The 18270-nt window shown below is 43.6% G+C and overlaps 1 protein-coding gene across 5 annotated transcripts in view; it reads left to right on the top strand.

Annotated features, from left to right (window-relative positions):
* Nucleotides 1-18270, top strand: part of SPATA20 (spermatogenesis associated 20) — a 1104606-nt gene that overhangs the window by 567458 nt on the left and 518878 nt on the right. For all 5 annotated transcript variants that reach the window (XM_069200053.1, XM_069200051.1, XM_069200052.1 and 2 more), the window contains 3 exons: nt 10727-10936; nt 11075-11267; nt 13528-13696. In XM_069200053.1, coding sequence (XP_069056154.1) covers nt 10727-10936; nt 11075-11267; nt 13528-13696 — 572 coding nt within the window. The remainder of the gene's footprint in view (nt 1-10726; nt 10937-11074; nt 11268-13527; nt 13697-18270) is intronic.

Raw genomic sequence — 18270 nt, 5'->3', positions numbered from 1 at the left:
ATTTTAGTCGCTGTTGACTCCCGCTCCAGATTTCTATGGGTGTGGCCACAACGCTCGGCTGACGCTTGGACTGTTATTAAAGATTTGCGAGTCTTTATCGTACATATGCAGTTGCGGCTTTCCACTCAGACCAGGCCATGCTTTTGCGTCAAGGGCATTCAGAGACGCCATGGCTTCGTTGGGGGTCCAACTCCAGTACTCGTCTCCATTTTATCATGAGGGAAATAGTATTGTGGAGAGATTAAACTGTGATTTAAAGCAATCCTTAACAGCCAGAGTCTTAGGTACGGGTTGTAGTTGACTTAACCACCTGTATGGAGTCCAGAGAGCATGTAACAATCTGCCTAGAAGGTCCTTAGGGGGGTCGTACTTCATCTGAGTGCCTGTTCGGAACTCTGATGTATGTTCCAGATCTTGATGGTCCTGGCGTGGAACACCTTTTGACATAAATGAACATGTCACTGTCTTACAGGAATTACAACAGTTCAGTGACGACAACTCCTCTGCCAATGCTGCCCCCACAGGAATTAAGGATGTACCTGTAAGGCCTACCGGCTGGGTTCCTAGGGTGGGGGATCTAGTACGTGAAAAGGTTGCTGTGAAAAAGGAATTAGGTCCTTCTTATCGTGCACCAGTCCCAGTCTTGGGAATACAAGGTACCAGAACTGTAATTCTACCTCTGTTGGCAGGTGCCAAAGAAAATCGTTTTGTCTCCATCGACAATGTCAAACTACACCATGTGGCCAATCCTGCACAGCCGACCAAAAGGAACAGCCAGTAGTTCCCGAATCCCTCTCACTACTGGTCAAGAAGTTCCTCTACAAGTCGTAAGCAGCAACACTGACATCTCTCTGAGCTTGGGGAGGGTGGAATATGATCTTGCATTGGTTCCACTAACAACAAATAATACAGAAATAACTGATTTGATACAACTTCGACACAGACGGATGGTGCTATTTATTCTGTGCCACCGCGGGAAACACCAACTCCACCAACTAATACGGCTCCAGTTTTAGCACGAACTGCTTCTGGATATTTTGCCGACCTCAACGATGACGCCTCAGACTCATTCGCCTCTTCGACACCTGAACTGTCGAAAACATGTAAGCTGATAAACTGGCTTAAAGTAACATACTTTATTCTTCTATGGAACTATCTGTGGCTTTCCTTGACTGTACTAGCCTTCCTGCTTTGGATTGGGTTTGTCATCACTTTCTTTTTGTTAATACATGGTCATTTTCCTCCTGAAAAATCAACAGTTGAACTGGTGGATGAGGTCCTAAAACCAAATTTTTCTTCTCACAAGGTCTGCAGAGACTTGTCTTTTGTGAACATTTCCGCTATACCAATTCCTGATTGGATTGTTTGGGATAAAGTAACGTTTGATATATACGGCCCCACGGAGGTCATTCAAATACCATATGTGTGTAAACTTTCAATGAACGATATAATAATACCCGGAGTTGTTTCTGATGATTGGGATGTGAAAACAGTTGATTCTATGATGACTGAATTGCAGTATTATACTGTATTTGAAAAAGAAGATGTTTAACAATCTAAAGAGAATTATGGTGATAAGTTTTGCTATAATTATTATGGACACCATTTCATCCACAGAGCAAGCAGCCCAAAGACTGTTTTTAATTATACACAATCGGAGCATTGTCTAACTCTACCACAAGGGAGTTCTAAAACGTATTCTGAAAAGTTTACATAATTATCTGGGCACAATGGTAAAAATGCTGAGTCGTATTATTTTAAATTACCACCTACAGAAAACACACGCATATTATTGACAAATACAAAATTTATATATTCGGATTCCTTTGTTTCCCGGTTGACTATAGAAGGCTATGAGTATTGGCTGTAGTTGATTGACTTAAAAAGTGTGTGGGGAACTAGACATTGGCAAATAAGGGGGAAGGAAGCTTTATTTAGAGCATGCCTGATACCTGTTCAAGTGAGATTTTTAAATTAAACTGTACAACAAACGAGTTGTTTAGGCTTAGCAAAGATTAAGGAATTGAACATGCCCAGTATACCTATTCCTGCTGAATTTTATAAATGGCAAAAATATATAAATGCAACTGAAGATCAGCTCGATGAATGGGTCCAGAATGGCACATTTAATGTTTCACTGACATGTCCTGGCAGGTGGTGATTATGGCCAATAGATACCAATGGGTGTCACAAACATTTAGTCAACTCCTCGGGGGGTTTTAGAACTAGTAGGCTGGACCCTCGCTATATATCGTCCGAACATGCGGGTATAGTAACAACTTATAGTGTAGGGACACTATGTCAGCACTGGTTAAAGACTTCCTCACTAGACGCGGTTAGAGAACACCTCAGTCTCCTGTCCAATAACACCGACTTACAAGACTTCCTGTTAGGCCCCAAGAAACAATGCAGAAAGCGCTTCTTATATGAAGTATCTAATGAAATCTGGAAGCTTTCACAAGAAGCCGCCGCTGCCCGGTTAAGACAAATAGACCAGGAAAATCTAAAAAAGGCATTAGCTGTTGTAGCTAATGGAATCAATACCCTGTCCGACCGAATGTATACCTTAAATAACATAGGGGCTAATTCAGAATACGGCGGGCGGGAACCGCCACTTGGCCGCTCCGCGGTCAAAAGACCGCGGAGGCCATTCTGGCTTTCCCGCTGGGCCGGCGGGCGACTGCCAAAAGGCCGCCCGCCGGCCCAGCGGGAAAGCCCCTGCAACGAGGAAGCCGGCTCCGAATGGAGCCGGCGGAGTTGCAGGGGTGCGACGGGTGCAGTGGCACCCGTCGCGATTTTCACTGTCTGCTAAGCAGACAGTGAAAATCTTTGTGGGGCCCTGTTAGGGGGCCCCTGTACTGCCCATGCCAGTGGCATGGGCAGTGCAGGGGCCCCCAGGGGCCCCACGACACCCGTTCCCGCCAGCCTGGTTCTGGTGGTGAAAACCGCCAGAAACAGACTGGCGGGAAGGGGGTCGGAATCCCCATGGCGGCGCTGAGGATTCCCTGGGCCAGGGGAAAACCGGCGGGAAACCGCCGGTTCCCCTTTTCTGACCGCGGCTTTACCGCCGCCGTCAGAATAGCCCGGGAAGCACCGCCAGCCTGTTGGCGGTGCTTCCGCTGCCCTCCGCCCTGGCGGTCATAGACCGCCAGGGTTGGAATGAGGGCCATAGTCTCTTCTGCTATAGATATTATACAAACAGATATGTCTTCCTTACATCATGGGCAGAGTCAGCTAAGGTCCATTTTGCAGTTGGGTTGGACACTTCAAACACTGAAGGCGGGTCACGTTCCCTGGCAACATGTCAGCGCAAGAGAAATATTTTCGTCTTATAATTTAACGTAACAACAGCAACTAATGGCTAAGAAAGGAGCGACATATGTCATGCTAAACATCGAAAAACTTAAACTCAACAATGAAAAGTCAGAAGTAATGATGGTTGGCAATTGTGCCCTCTTCAACCCTCTGGCATCTTTCCTGGAGGACTTCAAAAATCTTCCGCCCTCCATAGATAATATAAAGAGCTTAGGCTTTTGGCTAGACCCCCGTGCCACGACGGACCATCAATCCAAAAAGCTTGCTTCATTTTGCTTTGGCCTATTAAGAACTATGAGGAAAATCCTCAATCTCTTACCTTTTCTTGCCAGAAGACTTCTTATTCAGGCTTTAATACTGACTCGCTTAGATTATGGCAATTCCCTTTTTCTCAGTTCCCCTGGCTATGTGATAAGGAGATTGCAGGTTGTGCAAAACGTGGCCGCACGGCTCTCAAGAATACACCTAGATATATATCGGCCAAACCTGCATTAGCCTCTCTTCACTGGCTCCCCATAAAGCAGCGGATTAATTTTAAGGCCTTATGTATGACGCACAAAGCCCTTCACAACAAGGGTCCCAAATTCCTTAGGCAAAGTATGTCATTTTACGTCACGGCAAGGCCCCTGAGATCCTCTGCTGCTTTGCTGGCTCACATTCCACGATTCAAGAAAACTACATGGGGAGGTAACTCCTTTTCAGTCAATGCCGCACACCTCTGGAACTCCCTCCCCTTGGAACTCCGTCAAGAACACTTAGAACTACCCTTCCGTAAGAATTGAAGACATTTTTATTCTCATCATAGATATTCCCTTGGATTTATTCTCTGGGTTTTGACTTAGCTTTTTAACGCTAGGAAGCCTCCGGGTAGCCATGCGCTCTATAAATTTCTTAAACCTAAACTTAAAAGTTGCCTTTTACTGTTGGTGAAATACCATCTGCTGAATGGTTAATACACTGGGTCATTAAACTGCCTATTTCCACACTACAATTCACATCTTGTTTAAAACATACTCCGGTAGGCAGATATGAAAGGCTGGGAGACAGTTACATCCATGAAGTGTGGGAGCTACCTTCTTGTGCAAATGTCTTAGTGGCATGAAAGAGGTCTTTCTTAGTGGTAGTGAATGCGAGACTTCTGCCAGCCATTCGATGGTTTGTAAACAGCTGTCCTTGCATGGGGCACGTAACGGGTCTGCAGCGAACTTGGCTTGTTATCTGAAGGCTGCCCAATCATCCCTGCCCTTGGGTATAGATGAGGCACTGCTAGTTAGCTGGAGCAGAACCCAGATTGGGGCGATAGGCATCACCTGTAGTGGGTCAGAGTCAGTCTCCCACACTGCAGGCGATTCTGCCGCTCGAAATCCAGCAGTCTCATTAGAATAATGAGAGCCTACGCGACAGCAGCATACAGGAATGAGTTTGATGCAAATGGTGTTGCTTGGGGCCCCTCTTAGGCTGTGGTCAGTGTATTTGGAGAGATCCCGGTCCCACCAGCATCAGAAGTTAAATTTGTATTTAAATAAAAGTTAAAAAATCATCAGCAAATGCAATGTGAAAATATCCTATCCCTCACCTCCCCATCCCCTAGAGTGTCCTTGTCATTGAGTGTAGAGAAGGAAAAGGGATCGTCAGTTAAGGAGAAAGTCTCCCTTTTGCTTATGGACCCGGTAGTGGTCCCGAGGGGAGCTTATGTGTTGTTTTGAAAGATAAATCAATGGTAACAGCATATTTAATCAGTGGGAGGTACAAGAGCTTTATGGCCTTGGCTAGTGTGGGGCATACTGTAGACCATATAGCAGGCCAAAAAAACACTGGCTGTGATCTTAGAGGCAAGGCCAAAAGCTGTCCGAGGTTTTTTTAGGATACCAGGGAAAGGATAAAGACTCAAGGCATTTGTTAGTCACTTTTCTCATAATCCTTTACCTCTTGTACTAGGGTGCCCAGTAGATTATGATGGGCCTTTGCTCAAAGTCTGTTTTTCTGTTCAGTGAAAAGTGTGGCTCTCAGCTTCAGCCCAGATGTCAACTGTCTGCTTCTATGAGCAAAATGTTGAGGGGAGCAGGATTTTGACCACATTGTTATAGCACATTTGGCTATTAACAGCACAAAGTCCAGGAATTTAGTTGTTACCTAGGGCCTTTAGGTTGAGGATATATTCCCAGGATGCAGGGCTCCATCAGGTCCACTGTCAGATGAGCCATCACTACTGATAGCGTCTCCAAGATGCCCTCTCGGGAGAGCCAAAGACAAGCATGATGCCTCAACATATGAAGAAAATTTGCTAGGCTCTGATGGCATCTAAGACAAATATCTGTGACTGAGGCATAGATCTGGTGAAGCTTGAAGGGAGTTAGTTGAGCCCTGTGTAGAATGTTAAATTGTATAAATTTGAAATGTGGATTGCAGGAGACTGTCTGTGGACACTTCAGTGCTCTTTGCTATTCTTTCTCATTATATGGCTGACCTGCCTCTCACCAGTCCATAAGCGGTTTTAGGGATACCCCAGTGTGGTCTAATACTGATTTATAAAGCCAGGTAATTAGTCTATGCCCATGTCCTACTGTGTGTGGGGCGTTTGAATGACTGCCTATGTGTAGGTCGGCTTAAAACGGCCGGGCTAGTGTGTGTATAGGCCTACCATTCAGAAGAAACTGGCCTTATTGCAAATCCCATATTATTGACTAGCGCTTCAAAGGGTGTAGGAGACCGGCAGTGTGTGGATTCCCACTGCCTCCCATTGTCTGAGTTCCCTGGGTTTGAACGGGCCTCCAGGAGTAGGAGGATCCAACATTGGGGTCACAGGTGCATACGGTACTATTGACTTAGTATACTAAGTGCATCACCTCAAAACTGTTGGTGCCTTCCTGAGTAATGGGGGAAAGCTTGTAGGAGGTTTGCAAGTCTGGAACAATAGTCTGTGTAGTTCTTACTTTTGGATCCGGGCCACGTCCTGTGGGGTTTCTGTCCAGTGGTGTCCTGCTATCCAATAAGCTGTTCAAATTACATAGCTGCCATTATTTAACAAAGTATGGTGGAAGGGAATGAAAGAAGCAGGTGTCGCAAGACATTTAGAAGCAATGCAAGAATTCAAAGTGTTACAAGCACCATTGTCCATGTTGCAGCAAACTCAGATATTCTTGTAAAAGATTTTAAAAAGGCAAGATAATAGGATAGGAGAGTTAGCATAGATGAGTTTGGGTAATGTTTTAAAGCCATTGTCAATAGGTTTGAAAGTAGTTTGCCTCACTTCTCGATTAACCTCCCCGAGTTTTTCTGTAGCTTCACTATCTGAATATACCTTTTCTTTTTTTGATTTGCTGCATAGTTGATTGTAGCTATAAACCTTTTATTCTTCATATGAAAGAATAATAGGATATCACTCAAATCCTAAAAGGATATCACTCAAATCCTTCTCCTCACCTATTTTTGACATATGTTTTTACAGCATTCATAGTAAATTTTGATAACCACCTCTGACATAACTTTCCTACGCTCTAGGTGGTCTCTGTCATAGGAGAGCATGTTTATACCTATGATCTGATCTACTTGCTAATGTACCTGGAGCTTTAGTGCAGGGGTCTTTAACCTTGTTCTTACTGAGAGGTACTTTTGCCCAAGAAAATGATTATCAAGCTAATAACAAACGTTATCACTATAAAATAGTGACATCTGTTAACATTACACTAGTGACCATCCTAAGCTGGATTATCAATGGTGACTACCCCAGCATTTCCAGGAACCAGCAGCATTAAATGTGTTTTGAAACTGCAGACGTTTGTCATCATCAACCTATCAGTTTCTGAAAATATAAGTTTGTCATGCCACTTTCTTTATTGTGCAAATAACCTTAAATTTCCAGATGAAAAACCTTTTCTGAAAAATATAATTTTCTTTCAAAATATCAGTTTTCCTTTCTAGGAAGTTCACAAGTTCCTCAAATATCCACTTTGCATTTTCATCAGCCACTCACTTGTACATATGCCTCTCATGGATAGATTCTGCTTTAAATGCTAAGGCATTGCAATCATAGGCCATGGATGCTCACTATAATACTATGGATGCCTGCAGTATGCCATTAGTGCTCACCATTATGCTGTGGCCCCCATTGTGCCGATGCTGGCAACTTAACTTCCAGGATGCCCACAATAAGTCAGTTGTGGCCCAAAATATGCGTGGGGTGGCCACCATTATGCCAGGGTTTTGGTGAGCTACCAGTAGCTCCCGATCTTCTTGTTGAAATCCTCTGCTGTACGCCATTGAACTGTTTAGTATATTGTGAATTTGAATATCCAATTAAAATGAGCTCTACACACACTGGATGCACCCCTTAAAAAATATCCTGTGCTTTTTCATCCGTTATGATGATGCAAATGTAGGGAGTTAAGGAGATTTATGTTCATCAAATAGTATGCCTGCGTGCTCTACAGGCCAATATTAAAGCCATGGAATCCTGGTTTCCGGGCCACGTAATCCATATGGTGCAAGGCCAGAGAGACACATAATTCAGAGTGTGTAAGTATTCACCACTAGTTCCCTTGCATCAGGCTCACACTCCACTCATCACTCTCTGTGTTTGGCACAGCACTACCTCTTCACTCCACAGTGTCCACTAGGCCTTGCAGCAGGCTCCTCTCTCTGCTGCTGCAGTGCTGCTGTGTTCAGTGGCTTGTCCAAATATTCAGGTCCCCGATGCTGGCATTGTGTTCCACACAGGCGGTAGAGACCCAACATTTGTTCTCTCTACTTTGTGGCCAGACCCCAAACACTGAGTTGTGGGGGGGAGATAGTACATGGCGCAGCTCACTTCAGAATCGCCAAAATCAGTCACTCTGCTCATGGCTACCCAGTGAGGTTATAGGGAAGCTATCTGTCTGTACAGGTTGGTCTACCATGGCTGATGTGATGTGGGATGGTGGAGTAATTTCTTGCAGAGCTTCTTTGTGGCTTGGGAGGGGGTGTGTGGCCCTTGTGTGTTACTATGTGCAGTGTTCAATTGTCCCAGTTACAAGATGACTCAGGGCAGTGTGATTTCACTCACGTTGTTTTGCGTGTTGTAGGATGTCTTTCACCATGGACCATGTTAATGGTTGGATTTTGTAGCTTGCATGTCCTTCTTGCCCCCACACTGACTTTTGGTGAAGCTGCCTATGGCTGTTAGAAGTGAAGTTCTTCTTTATTTGGTGGTCTCTGGATTCCCTAAGTTTCTCTACGCTGCAATGAGTTGGCCATTTATAGGGCGTAGAGGTCTTGTGTTTCTGCTGGACTCAGATACTTGATTCTCCTGGGCACTTAGGTACCCTTACTGGTGTCTCTTGCCCTACTTGGTTGAGTGTTTTCTTTGGTCGTGAAGCTCTGCCTGACTGTATGTGCAGGCTGCTGGGTCATCTCCTCTTGGATGCTAGTCAAATGTGGTTAGCTCCCCGGCTAGCCTTTAGTTATTCAATGTTTAACCATGCTATCGCTCCTCTTGGATACTTCTTCTCCAATGGCTCTTGGGATGTACATGATGTAGGTTGCTGGGTGCTAGGCCCTTGAGATGTCTTCCCGTTTTCAGTGGTGGGGGTGCTGATGTTGCCTGGATGACCCTGTAACTGTTGCTATGTACACTGTTTTCCTGGGAGTGGTGGTGTGTCTGCATTTTTGCTTGGCCACTGCCGGATTGCATTTTGTTGCGATGCTGTTTGTTTTCTGGCTTGCTCTTTCTCGGCTTAGTCCCTTTCAGCCGCAGTGGAATATGACCGTTTGTAATGTTGTGGCTTGTCTTGTGCTTTTCTTTAAAGGTGGATTTGATGGTAGTTGCAGAATCCTTATTCTCCTTGGATCTTTACAAATCTTGTAGTGCTAATGTCTGGGGTTTCTCCTAATGGGATTGCTGGTGTATCTTAGTCAGTATGATTGGGGGGCGGTGGGTGTTAGCTTCAGATTTCCCGACAATCACACTGGCACATGGTGTTAAAATACATTGTATGACAAGCAAAGTGCACGAGGGAGGCTTAAAAGGCAGTGGAAGGGGAGATAAATGTGGGTTGATAGGTGTACTAAGTAAGAGAAAGCTCATTATTTTGTGAAATAACCAATATTTTTGAAGTCTTTCTATACAGAGAAAGGGAGAGTGTGTGTTTGTGTTTTTGTCTGTGTGTGTAAAGACTCCTGTTGAAATCCGACAGACACTTCGCCATACATTTATTATTATTAAGGGGGTGTAACCCCCCTGTTCCCCTAAACTACACCCCTGGGCATTGGCAATAGTGGCTTTTCTGTTTGTACTGTGTTGTGGTGTCCGGGTGTGTGGCTCACTGTATCCAACTCATCTTCAGATACCGGTTTCTGCTCTTGGCGCTTGTACTTATCCATTGGTTGTGGTAACAGTTCTGGTGTGGCCAGTCTGTAGTTTGGCATTTCCACCTTCAGCATGTATTTCTGAGAGGGTGCTTTGTTCCATCTAGTGTGGCACACTTTGTCTTCACTGCCTCTCAGGCATGGCCCTGTGGAATACTCCTTAGATATTTGTTCATGGGGCTAGAAATTTTCAAGTAGAAGTATCCATCAGAAGAAAAAGTTACTTACCTTTTGTAAAGCACTTTCATGTGGATACACTGTGCACCTGCATATTAGTCACTGTTGCCACCCCACTATGATGTGTACTTGTTGTGTTATTTTGATTTTTGGATAATTTTCTGCAATACTCATTTGCTTCTTTTGTCTATCTCATTCCTACATGTAAAGTTGTGTAAATAAAGACATGCACCAACATCTGCACTGTGTCATGTTTTAATAGCATGGCTAGCAATGGATCCGGAGTTGAATTGAAAGCAAGGCTCACCTTCTGAGACAGGATAGCTATTTCAAGTTTCTGGATCAAGTGTGGCACCTTTGGGGGATTCATGAGGTTATTATTCTGCAGGTAGAAAGAGTAACCATCAAAAATAATGTTAACATAAGTGACATATACATCTTTCCCTTCTGAGGATGAGGTTGGAAAGAAGTGAGATAAGGTATTTATAGTGTAAAGGGAAACTCTAGCAAGATTTTGAGTTTTCTTTCTTACATTGTAATGGTGTCTACCCATGGGAGCTACGGTTTGATGATGCAGGCAGCTGTCTACTGGACCAGGAAGATTCACTCATACTTTGTGTTTGTTTATGTGCCTGGTGACAGGTTGAGTGAACCTACTTATTCTGAAAACAAGGCCTGGTCTGCAACTCATCTTTGAAAGGGGTAGAGAGTGTACATTTAACATTCCTGAATCATCACAGGTGTTTTATGACTGAATGATAGCTTAGTGATAGGTCAGTGTTTTTGTTACTTTTAGTATGATAGACATGATGGCGTTAGTGACTGTACATTTGTTGAACTTGATATTGTATGGAACACAACCTGGATTTATAGTTGTATTTGTTCCCCACAGAGTGGAGGGTTTTACAGTGCAGAGGATGCAGACTCTTATCCCACATCCCAATCCACTGAAAAGAGGGAGGGGGCATTCTTTGTATGGACTGCAGCAGAAATTCGAGATCTACTGCAAGACGTTGTCCCAGAAGCCCAACGAAAAACAATGGGTGATATCTTGATGTATTACTATGGAGTGAAGGAAGAAGGGAACGTCAGCCAAGCCAAGGTAAGACTGGGCATTGTGACAGAACTAACCCATGCACCTCACTTCTCAGACAAGACATATGCTCACTCACAGCGGGGGTTGCACAGTGGGAGTTAATGGAACTATTTATTACCTGTGCTTTCTCTTCTTGCTTTTTAGGACCCTCATGGAGAGCTAGTGGGAAAGAATGTGTTGATTCAACGATACTCTCTAGAGTTGACTGCGGCCAGATTTCATTTGGACTTGGGTCACCTGAAGACCGTATTGGGCAATTGTCGGAAAAAGCTTTTTGAGGTTCGCATGAGTCGACCAAAACCTGATCTGGATACCAAGATGGTAGCTTCGTGGAATGGTAAGGAACCACAGGACCTGTGGCCAGTAACCAATGGAAAACTCTGCAGGCATGCGTCTACCAGTTCCACTTAATTCCCGTACAAACGTCTTATAACTGTGGTGTAGCCAGAGTTGCCCTCCATTGCGAGTCCGGGCCTAAACCTTATCTATTTTGATCTAATTAGTTCAAGCCATTAGCGGTTCACACAGCCCGTTGTTTGCCCTCACCCCAACTGGTCGATCCTTCCCTCTTAACATAGATAGATTTACGTATTTTGTTCCCCTTAAAGCTTTCTTTGCTAATGGTGATTCTAAACAAAATTCCAACATGTATGGCGTGCAACTTCAAATCCTGCTCTTAAAAAGTGGCTAAAATGTGTCATATTTACACAAATGTAACGTTAATGATGTATGGTAAACTCCAACTTCACAAATGCGCTCCATTATTCATCATTGCTCATCCTTGTTGTGTTTTTCATAGCTTAAGTTAGATACTGACATGTCTGCTGAAGACTGATGCAAACAGTCTGTTATAACTGGGTTGCATCTGTGTCATGAGTGGCACTTTGTCAGACAGTATATTTAGGCCCATACTTATAATCGGAAAAGTAAAACTGTAAGTCTTATGCTTTTGGCTACATTTGAAACCGGTTATAAAAGTGTCATACATAACATTGGACCACTTGTCAGCAGTGGCAGTTTGGGTTGTAATGCTTAAAGGAATCATTGGCATTTGTAAGATGCCTTGAGATATGACCTTCTTTATTTGAATTGTTTCTTACATATTGATATATCAAAAAGAAATGAAACACATTCAGTTTAGACAAGATACAACCTCGATCTGTAAAGTATTAATTGGACATATGAACGTTTTTCCTAATCTTTCTCCCTCTGTCCTTGTGTCTAAAGCAACTTGGCCCTGCATAACTGTCATTAGAGGTCATAGGGCGGACATTTGGGGTTTAGGAGAGGCCTGGTCCTACATTCCTAACCCTGGCTAGACCACTTTTTAGTAGGCTACTGTTAGGCACTGTAAAATATATATCTCTCCCCCACACGGTTATTTCACATAGATCACATAATTGACACGATGTGTAAAGAAGTTTACATTGAACTCCACAGGATTGAATTCAATTGCTATTTTATAGTCTTATGGGGATGGCAAAGTTGTATTTGGAACTGGTGGTTTACCGGTATTTGTAGAGAATACCTCGTGTTCCCTCGTGGAGCGTTACGTGAAGCCAGCCCCTTGTATGCCAACAGGCGACATGGTTATCCAGTCTTCGACTCAGTATTATTCACCACTGGATACAGTTTACTTTTGGTCAGATGTTGCGTGAAGTGAATTCCATTTTTATCTTTTATGTAGCAATGCAGTGGATTCCTTTTGTGCCACAGGCAGAGTTGTAGCTGCAACAGATACCTGGCCTGTCATTAGTGGCGCTGCATGAGATGTTCATCTCAAGTGTATTGGTAACATACTCTGCCCTGTTCTATTGGTGCATGCTACCCGATGTAATCCCTGGATGGCATTGGTAGAACATTAGGTAAGCTAACACGGTTGCATCCTTGATGGAACTGTGTTGAGGTGAACCCTAGTGAGTCATTGGTAGAGCAAATGGGAGGTGATTTACTTCTAAGTCAGTGTTGAAGGTGAAATGCTGCTGTCCCGCTGATTGAACTGGGCGCGAGATGACTGCTACTGGTGGAACAATATTGGGGTGAATCCAAGCAGAAGAGATGGGTGATTACCTCATGGGTAAGTGAAGTATACTATCTGCGAGAAGACTCTGTTTGTGACACGTGGCAGGTACTGTCGGCGTCTGACCTCCGCTAACCATGAATCACGTGATGCGATATGAAGTTGCTAGCATTACAGTGAATCTTGTGGGTCGTTTTCCAGGTCACTGAAAGTTTAGACCCCAGTAAAGTAAATGCAACAGTTAGTGGCACGACATTTTTATCTAATATCGTCCTGGAGAAATCCCGTGACTCGCCTGCAGATAAAGTAAATTAGAGAGAAACTGCAGTCCTAAAAGAGACAGATGGCGCAGAGAAATTCTCCTTTGGAGCGGGCACCTCTCGTGCAAGACTTGGCATTTACTTCACTACAGTGGAGGCTGACAGCTAATTACATTCTTCTGTCGCTCGTATCTCCGACCTCTCTCGGTCCATTTACTATCGGGTTCCTCTCTTTCTTTCCGTATTTATTCTCTGAAATGCTGTCTTTTCCACTCTTTTCATTGTTTCATACTACATCTCTTCTTGTCTCTCTTCAGGTCTCATGATTTCGGGGTTTGCTCGGAGTGGGGCGATTCTGGGGAACAAGGACTATGTTAAGAAGGCAGAGAATGCAGCCACCTTTCTCCGACAGCACATGTTCGACAAGGACTCCGGAAAACTGCGGAGGAGCTGCTACCGGGGAGAGCAGAGCAATGTGGAACAGAGGTGAGTTAAAACGGAAATAAATACATGCTCGGTGTATTGTGCAGGTGCCGGTCCACAGGAACTATTTCTCATCTCTAGAATGTATTTCTTCAGACTCCTGAGCTGATGACAAAGTCATGGTGCACTAGTCTTGCGTTCTCACGTTGTGGGAATCTTGGTGCTCGCTGCTGTAATAGCTTGAATTCCTCTCCTCTCCTGTTTCTCCCACTCTTTCATGAAGTCCTATGCTCTCAACACAGACCCTTGTTCGCCATATAAGGTCCAAGCAGCAGACCTGGCCTGTACTCGATAGGTAGTAGCTTCTTCAGTTACTGTGCTGCCGTGAGGCCTTCACTAAACTGTGTTGGTGGGGTGGTCTAAACCGCCTGCTGAATTGCCTCCTCTTAGCAATTGCCCGTACATTTTGCTTCAGTTACACACGTACAGGTGTTTTTTTTTTTTTATATATAAATCTTGTTTATTGATTTTAAGCAAAAGAAAAAGAGAAACAAAGAGCCAAAAAACAGAAAAAGCTTACAGACTCAAGCAGGCTCTGCATTTCCCCCCAACCCACCCTTCTTTCATTTTTATCAACAATGTATTTTGTGTCAAAGACAAAAAGTAGACGTGCATCATACTACTCTCTGGTAGAACATTTATACATCAACAAAACATTACATCAGCATTCCTCATTCAGGAGAATAAATTCACATTGGAGCAGCGAAAAGCTTCATCCATATGCTAACTGTTGATGTTGTGTCATGTTGCTTTGCTTCATACAGCCAACAGGTGTTTCACCCTTTTCCAAGTATTCAAATGACCAATTGTAAGCGGTTTTTGTTCTTCCAATTGACCCCATCTTCACGACCAGCAACTCCTCTAGAACAGGCTGTCACTAACTTCTCTGCCTGGATCACTGAGTGCGCCGACAGAGTCGCCCCATCAAGCCCACCAAACTCAATAGATCGTCCAAGCAGGCCATCTGGTGCACCACAGAACTGAGAACTGCAAGTGACTTGAAAGGAAATGGCGAACCAGCATGGAGCTCACAGACCGAATGACCTTCAAGACATCCTTCAACCAATACCACCAACTCCTGAAAGAGACAAAATGGAGCACCCTGGCTGACCACATTGAAGCCAGTTCGAGCCACACCAAAGAACACTTCAACTTCTTCAGAGAGTTCTCCAACCCGTCAACCACTGAAAACATCATCTCCCCTTCCCAGGGACTCTGCGACACCCTGGCAGACTTCTCTCACGACAAGATCTCCACCATCTACAAAAACTTTAAACCCCGACCCAACCACCACTATCATCCTCATCTTCTTCGCTCCCACAAATGCTAACCCTTACCACTTGCTCACCGCCTGGTAGCAGCTCACCACACAAGGCACCAGGCCATTGTGAACACAATCCACTCAGGAACTCCCACGGACCTCTGTCCCCACCACTTCTTCAACCTAGGGAGCGAGATGATCAACAACGAGCCCGAAAATCGGGCAGTGACCTGTGCGACGGGGCACTGCACCGGGGCTCCTGCACTGCCCATGCACTGCCCATGCAAGGAGCATCGGCAGTGCAGGAGCACCCCCTTCGCCAGCCTCTCCCTGGTGGGGAAACCCACCAGGAAAAGGCTGGAGGATTCGGAAACATTATCTGAGGGGTAGCACATCTGCCCTGTCGGATTATGTTTCCACCCGCCGCCAGGCTGCCTGACGGAGGAAGCCTGGCGGAGAGTGAGGGCTGCCGATGGCGGCCCTCTCCGTGTTCATTATGTGGCGGGTTGGCCCGCCATGCCAGCTGGCGGTTTCACCCGCCAACACCGGCAGGGTGGGCCAACCCGCCATGTTCATAATGACCACCATAATACTTAAAAGTACATATCCAAGCTTTTAAATACACTGTACCCTGCCCTTGGGGCAGTTTAGGGCCTACCTTAATGGTGACATATATATATATATATATATATATATATATATATGCTTTAAAGGAAGGTTTAAAAGTTTTATTTCGTCAAGCTGAATTGGCAGATTTTAAAACTGCACACAGGCGGCAGTGGCAGGTCTGAGACATGTTTCAAAGGGCTACTTAAGTGTGTAGCACAATAAGTGATGCTGGCCTAATGGTAGCATTTAATTTACAGGCCCTGTTTACATGTAGTACAACGTTACTAGGGACTGATAAGTACATTAAATTTGCCAATTGGTATGAGACAATTTTACCATGGTTGAAGGAGAGGGCACAAGCATTTTAGCCTTGGTTAGCAGTGGTAAAGTGTAGAGAGTCCTAAAGTCAACAAAAACGAAATTCAGAACACAGGAGGGGTGAAGGCAAACGATTTGGGTGGTCACCCTTCAGAGAAGTCCAACACAAATTCTCCCAGAAGAAGTAATATTAGGGACAAATAATCCACATTTCCTGACAGTGCTAAAGGAGATGATAAATAAAGAGAAGTCCTGACTAGAGGAAACTCCACTCTCATGAGAATCACTGGATGCAGGTGTGATTTCAAAAATTTGAAAAGGAAAAAAGAAAAAAGCCTGCAAAAGCGGAAAGAGTTTCCACAAACTGCTTTAGCCATACCAGAACCTTGGGAACTGTCAAAAATTTTAGAGCAGCCCACATAAATTATCTAACTCTCCAATTTGCCTGGCAAAAGGAACAGGAAGAGGAAGAAAAACATCCCCAGGTATATCCTTTATTTAAACTAAAAAATGGGTTACAATTTAAAGTAGGGGAAAAAGATGATTTTTCTCATCTGTTAGTTCTCAAAACCTTTAAAGATCATTTTTTTTGCCAATTAACATTTAGTGGCCAGACACTGTGGGTCAGAAAAACCTCTCAGGCCTTACTAGCTCAGTTTTATTGGTCAGGGGTTATAGCATACATTTAAAAATGCTGCCAAGATTATGAGGTTTACTACAAAAATAATTCATCTCGTCCCCTTGTGTTTCTGTTACAAAAGATGTCTATCAGAGAGAATCCATTTGATAGGATGGGGCTAAATTTAGTAGGGCCCTTGGTACCTTCGAGGAAAGGGTTTAAATACCTTTTGGTCCTGGACATTTATGCAACAAGATATCCTGAGGCTCTTACCCATTAAGGAAACCATTACTAAGAATATTGCAAATGCTACAATTGAAATATACTGTTTCCAAAGTTCCCGAGTAAGTTTACCAAAGAATATCGTGACTGATCAGGGGACACACACCTTTCTATCTAAACTAGTAGGACATGACTGTAGACAGTTGGACTAAAACATTTAATGACCTCAGTGTAACACCCACAGACGAATGATTTGGTGGAACAATACAATGGCACACTAAAATTGACATTAAAATGCTCACAGCTGAACGAATAAATTGGAACCAGTTACTTCCTTTGGCTCTTTATGTAATCAGAAACCACGTTCAGAGGAGCCTGGGTTCTTCCTCTTTTGAATTATTGTACGACCGCAAACCTAGGACATTACTTGAGATGACAAGTGAAGTTGTTTGGGAACAGATTTCCCAAGAAGAAATAACACTTCTAGACTGAACCAAATATTTGAAAGCCCAACTTGGAAAACTAAGAGAACCAGCCCAAAGTAACCCTAGACAGGGCCCAATGGCAATAATAGTATTTTTATAATCACTGGAAAAGATGGTAATAGTTAAATGTTTGAGAGTGGAACCTAGTGCTGCTCCCTACTACAGAAACTAAAATGGAGTCTGAATGGCCAGGGTCCACTAAGAATGTAGAGAAAACAGTAAAAATCATGGAAAAATTTAAGATGAAGTCGAAGTTTTTACATTAATTTCCTTAATAAATGGCTAGGACCTTCACCCCTGTTGGTTCAAATGACTATACTAAAAGAACTAAAAAATAAAACTGTAAAAGAACTTGGCTTGGGAGAAATCCTTACTCAAAGAGGGAGTAAAATTATGGTTAATACCCTTCTTTAATGTCTTTTCAGATCTTCCAGTTAAACCCATCTAGCAGTCTATGCAGTACGTATGGAAGCCGGGAAAGTATTTAAACAACCCCATTGAAAGCTTTAGAGATAGAGGTAGAACAGATGCTAAAATTGGGAGTCATTGAATATTTTGGTAGCAGTTGGTGCTCCCCTATTGTTCTGGCACCCATACCCGGGAGTATGCATTTTTGTATCAGTTTTCACTCCGTGAACAAAGTATCTAAATTCAATAACTATTATCTTCTCAGGATAGATGAGGTAATTGAACAATTAGGGGAATCGAGTTATATATCAGCCGTAGACCTTACTAAAATTTACTGGCAAATTCCCTTGCACACAAAGGGCAAAGAAAAGACTGCCTTCTCAACATCCAATGGTTTATTCCAGTTTACTGTTCTTCCATACGGATTGCATGCGGTGCGAGCCACCTTTTAATTAATTAAATCCTTGAACCATATACACTAGTAGCAAGAGTTTATTGATCAGTTAATTAAAACATTAAAATTAAAAAGCATTCAAACAACACCAGCAGCTCAAAAGTAAAAACAGCACATCAATTCATAAAATACTATAATACAATACGTCAGATATAATTTAACCCCTTCGCAGCCAAGGACATAACAGTTACGTCCAAGGCT

The sequence above is a fragment of the Pleurodeles waltl genome, chromosome 7 (assembly GCF_031143425.1).
Source record: "Pleurodeles waltl isolate 20211129_DDA chromosome 7, aPleWal1.hap1.20221129, whole genome shotgun sequence".
NCBI lineage: Eukaryota > Metazoa > Chordata > Amphibia > Caudata > Salamandridae > Pleurodeles > Pleurodeles waltl.
Note: the sequence above shows the minus strand (reverse complement) of the source record. Positions and strands in the feature narration are given on the sequence as shown.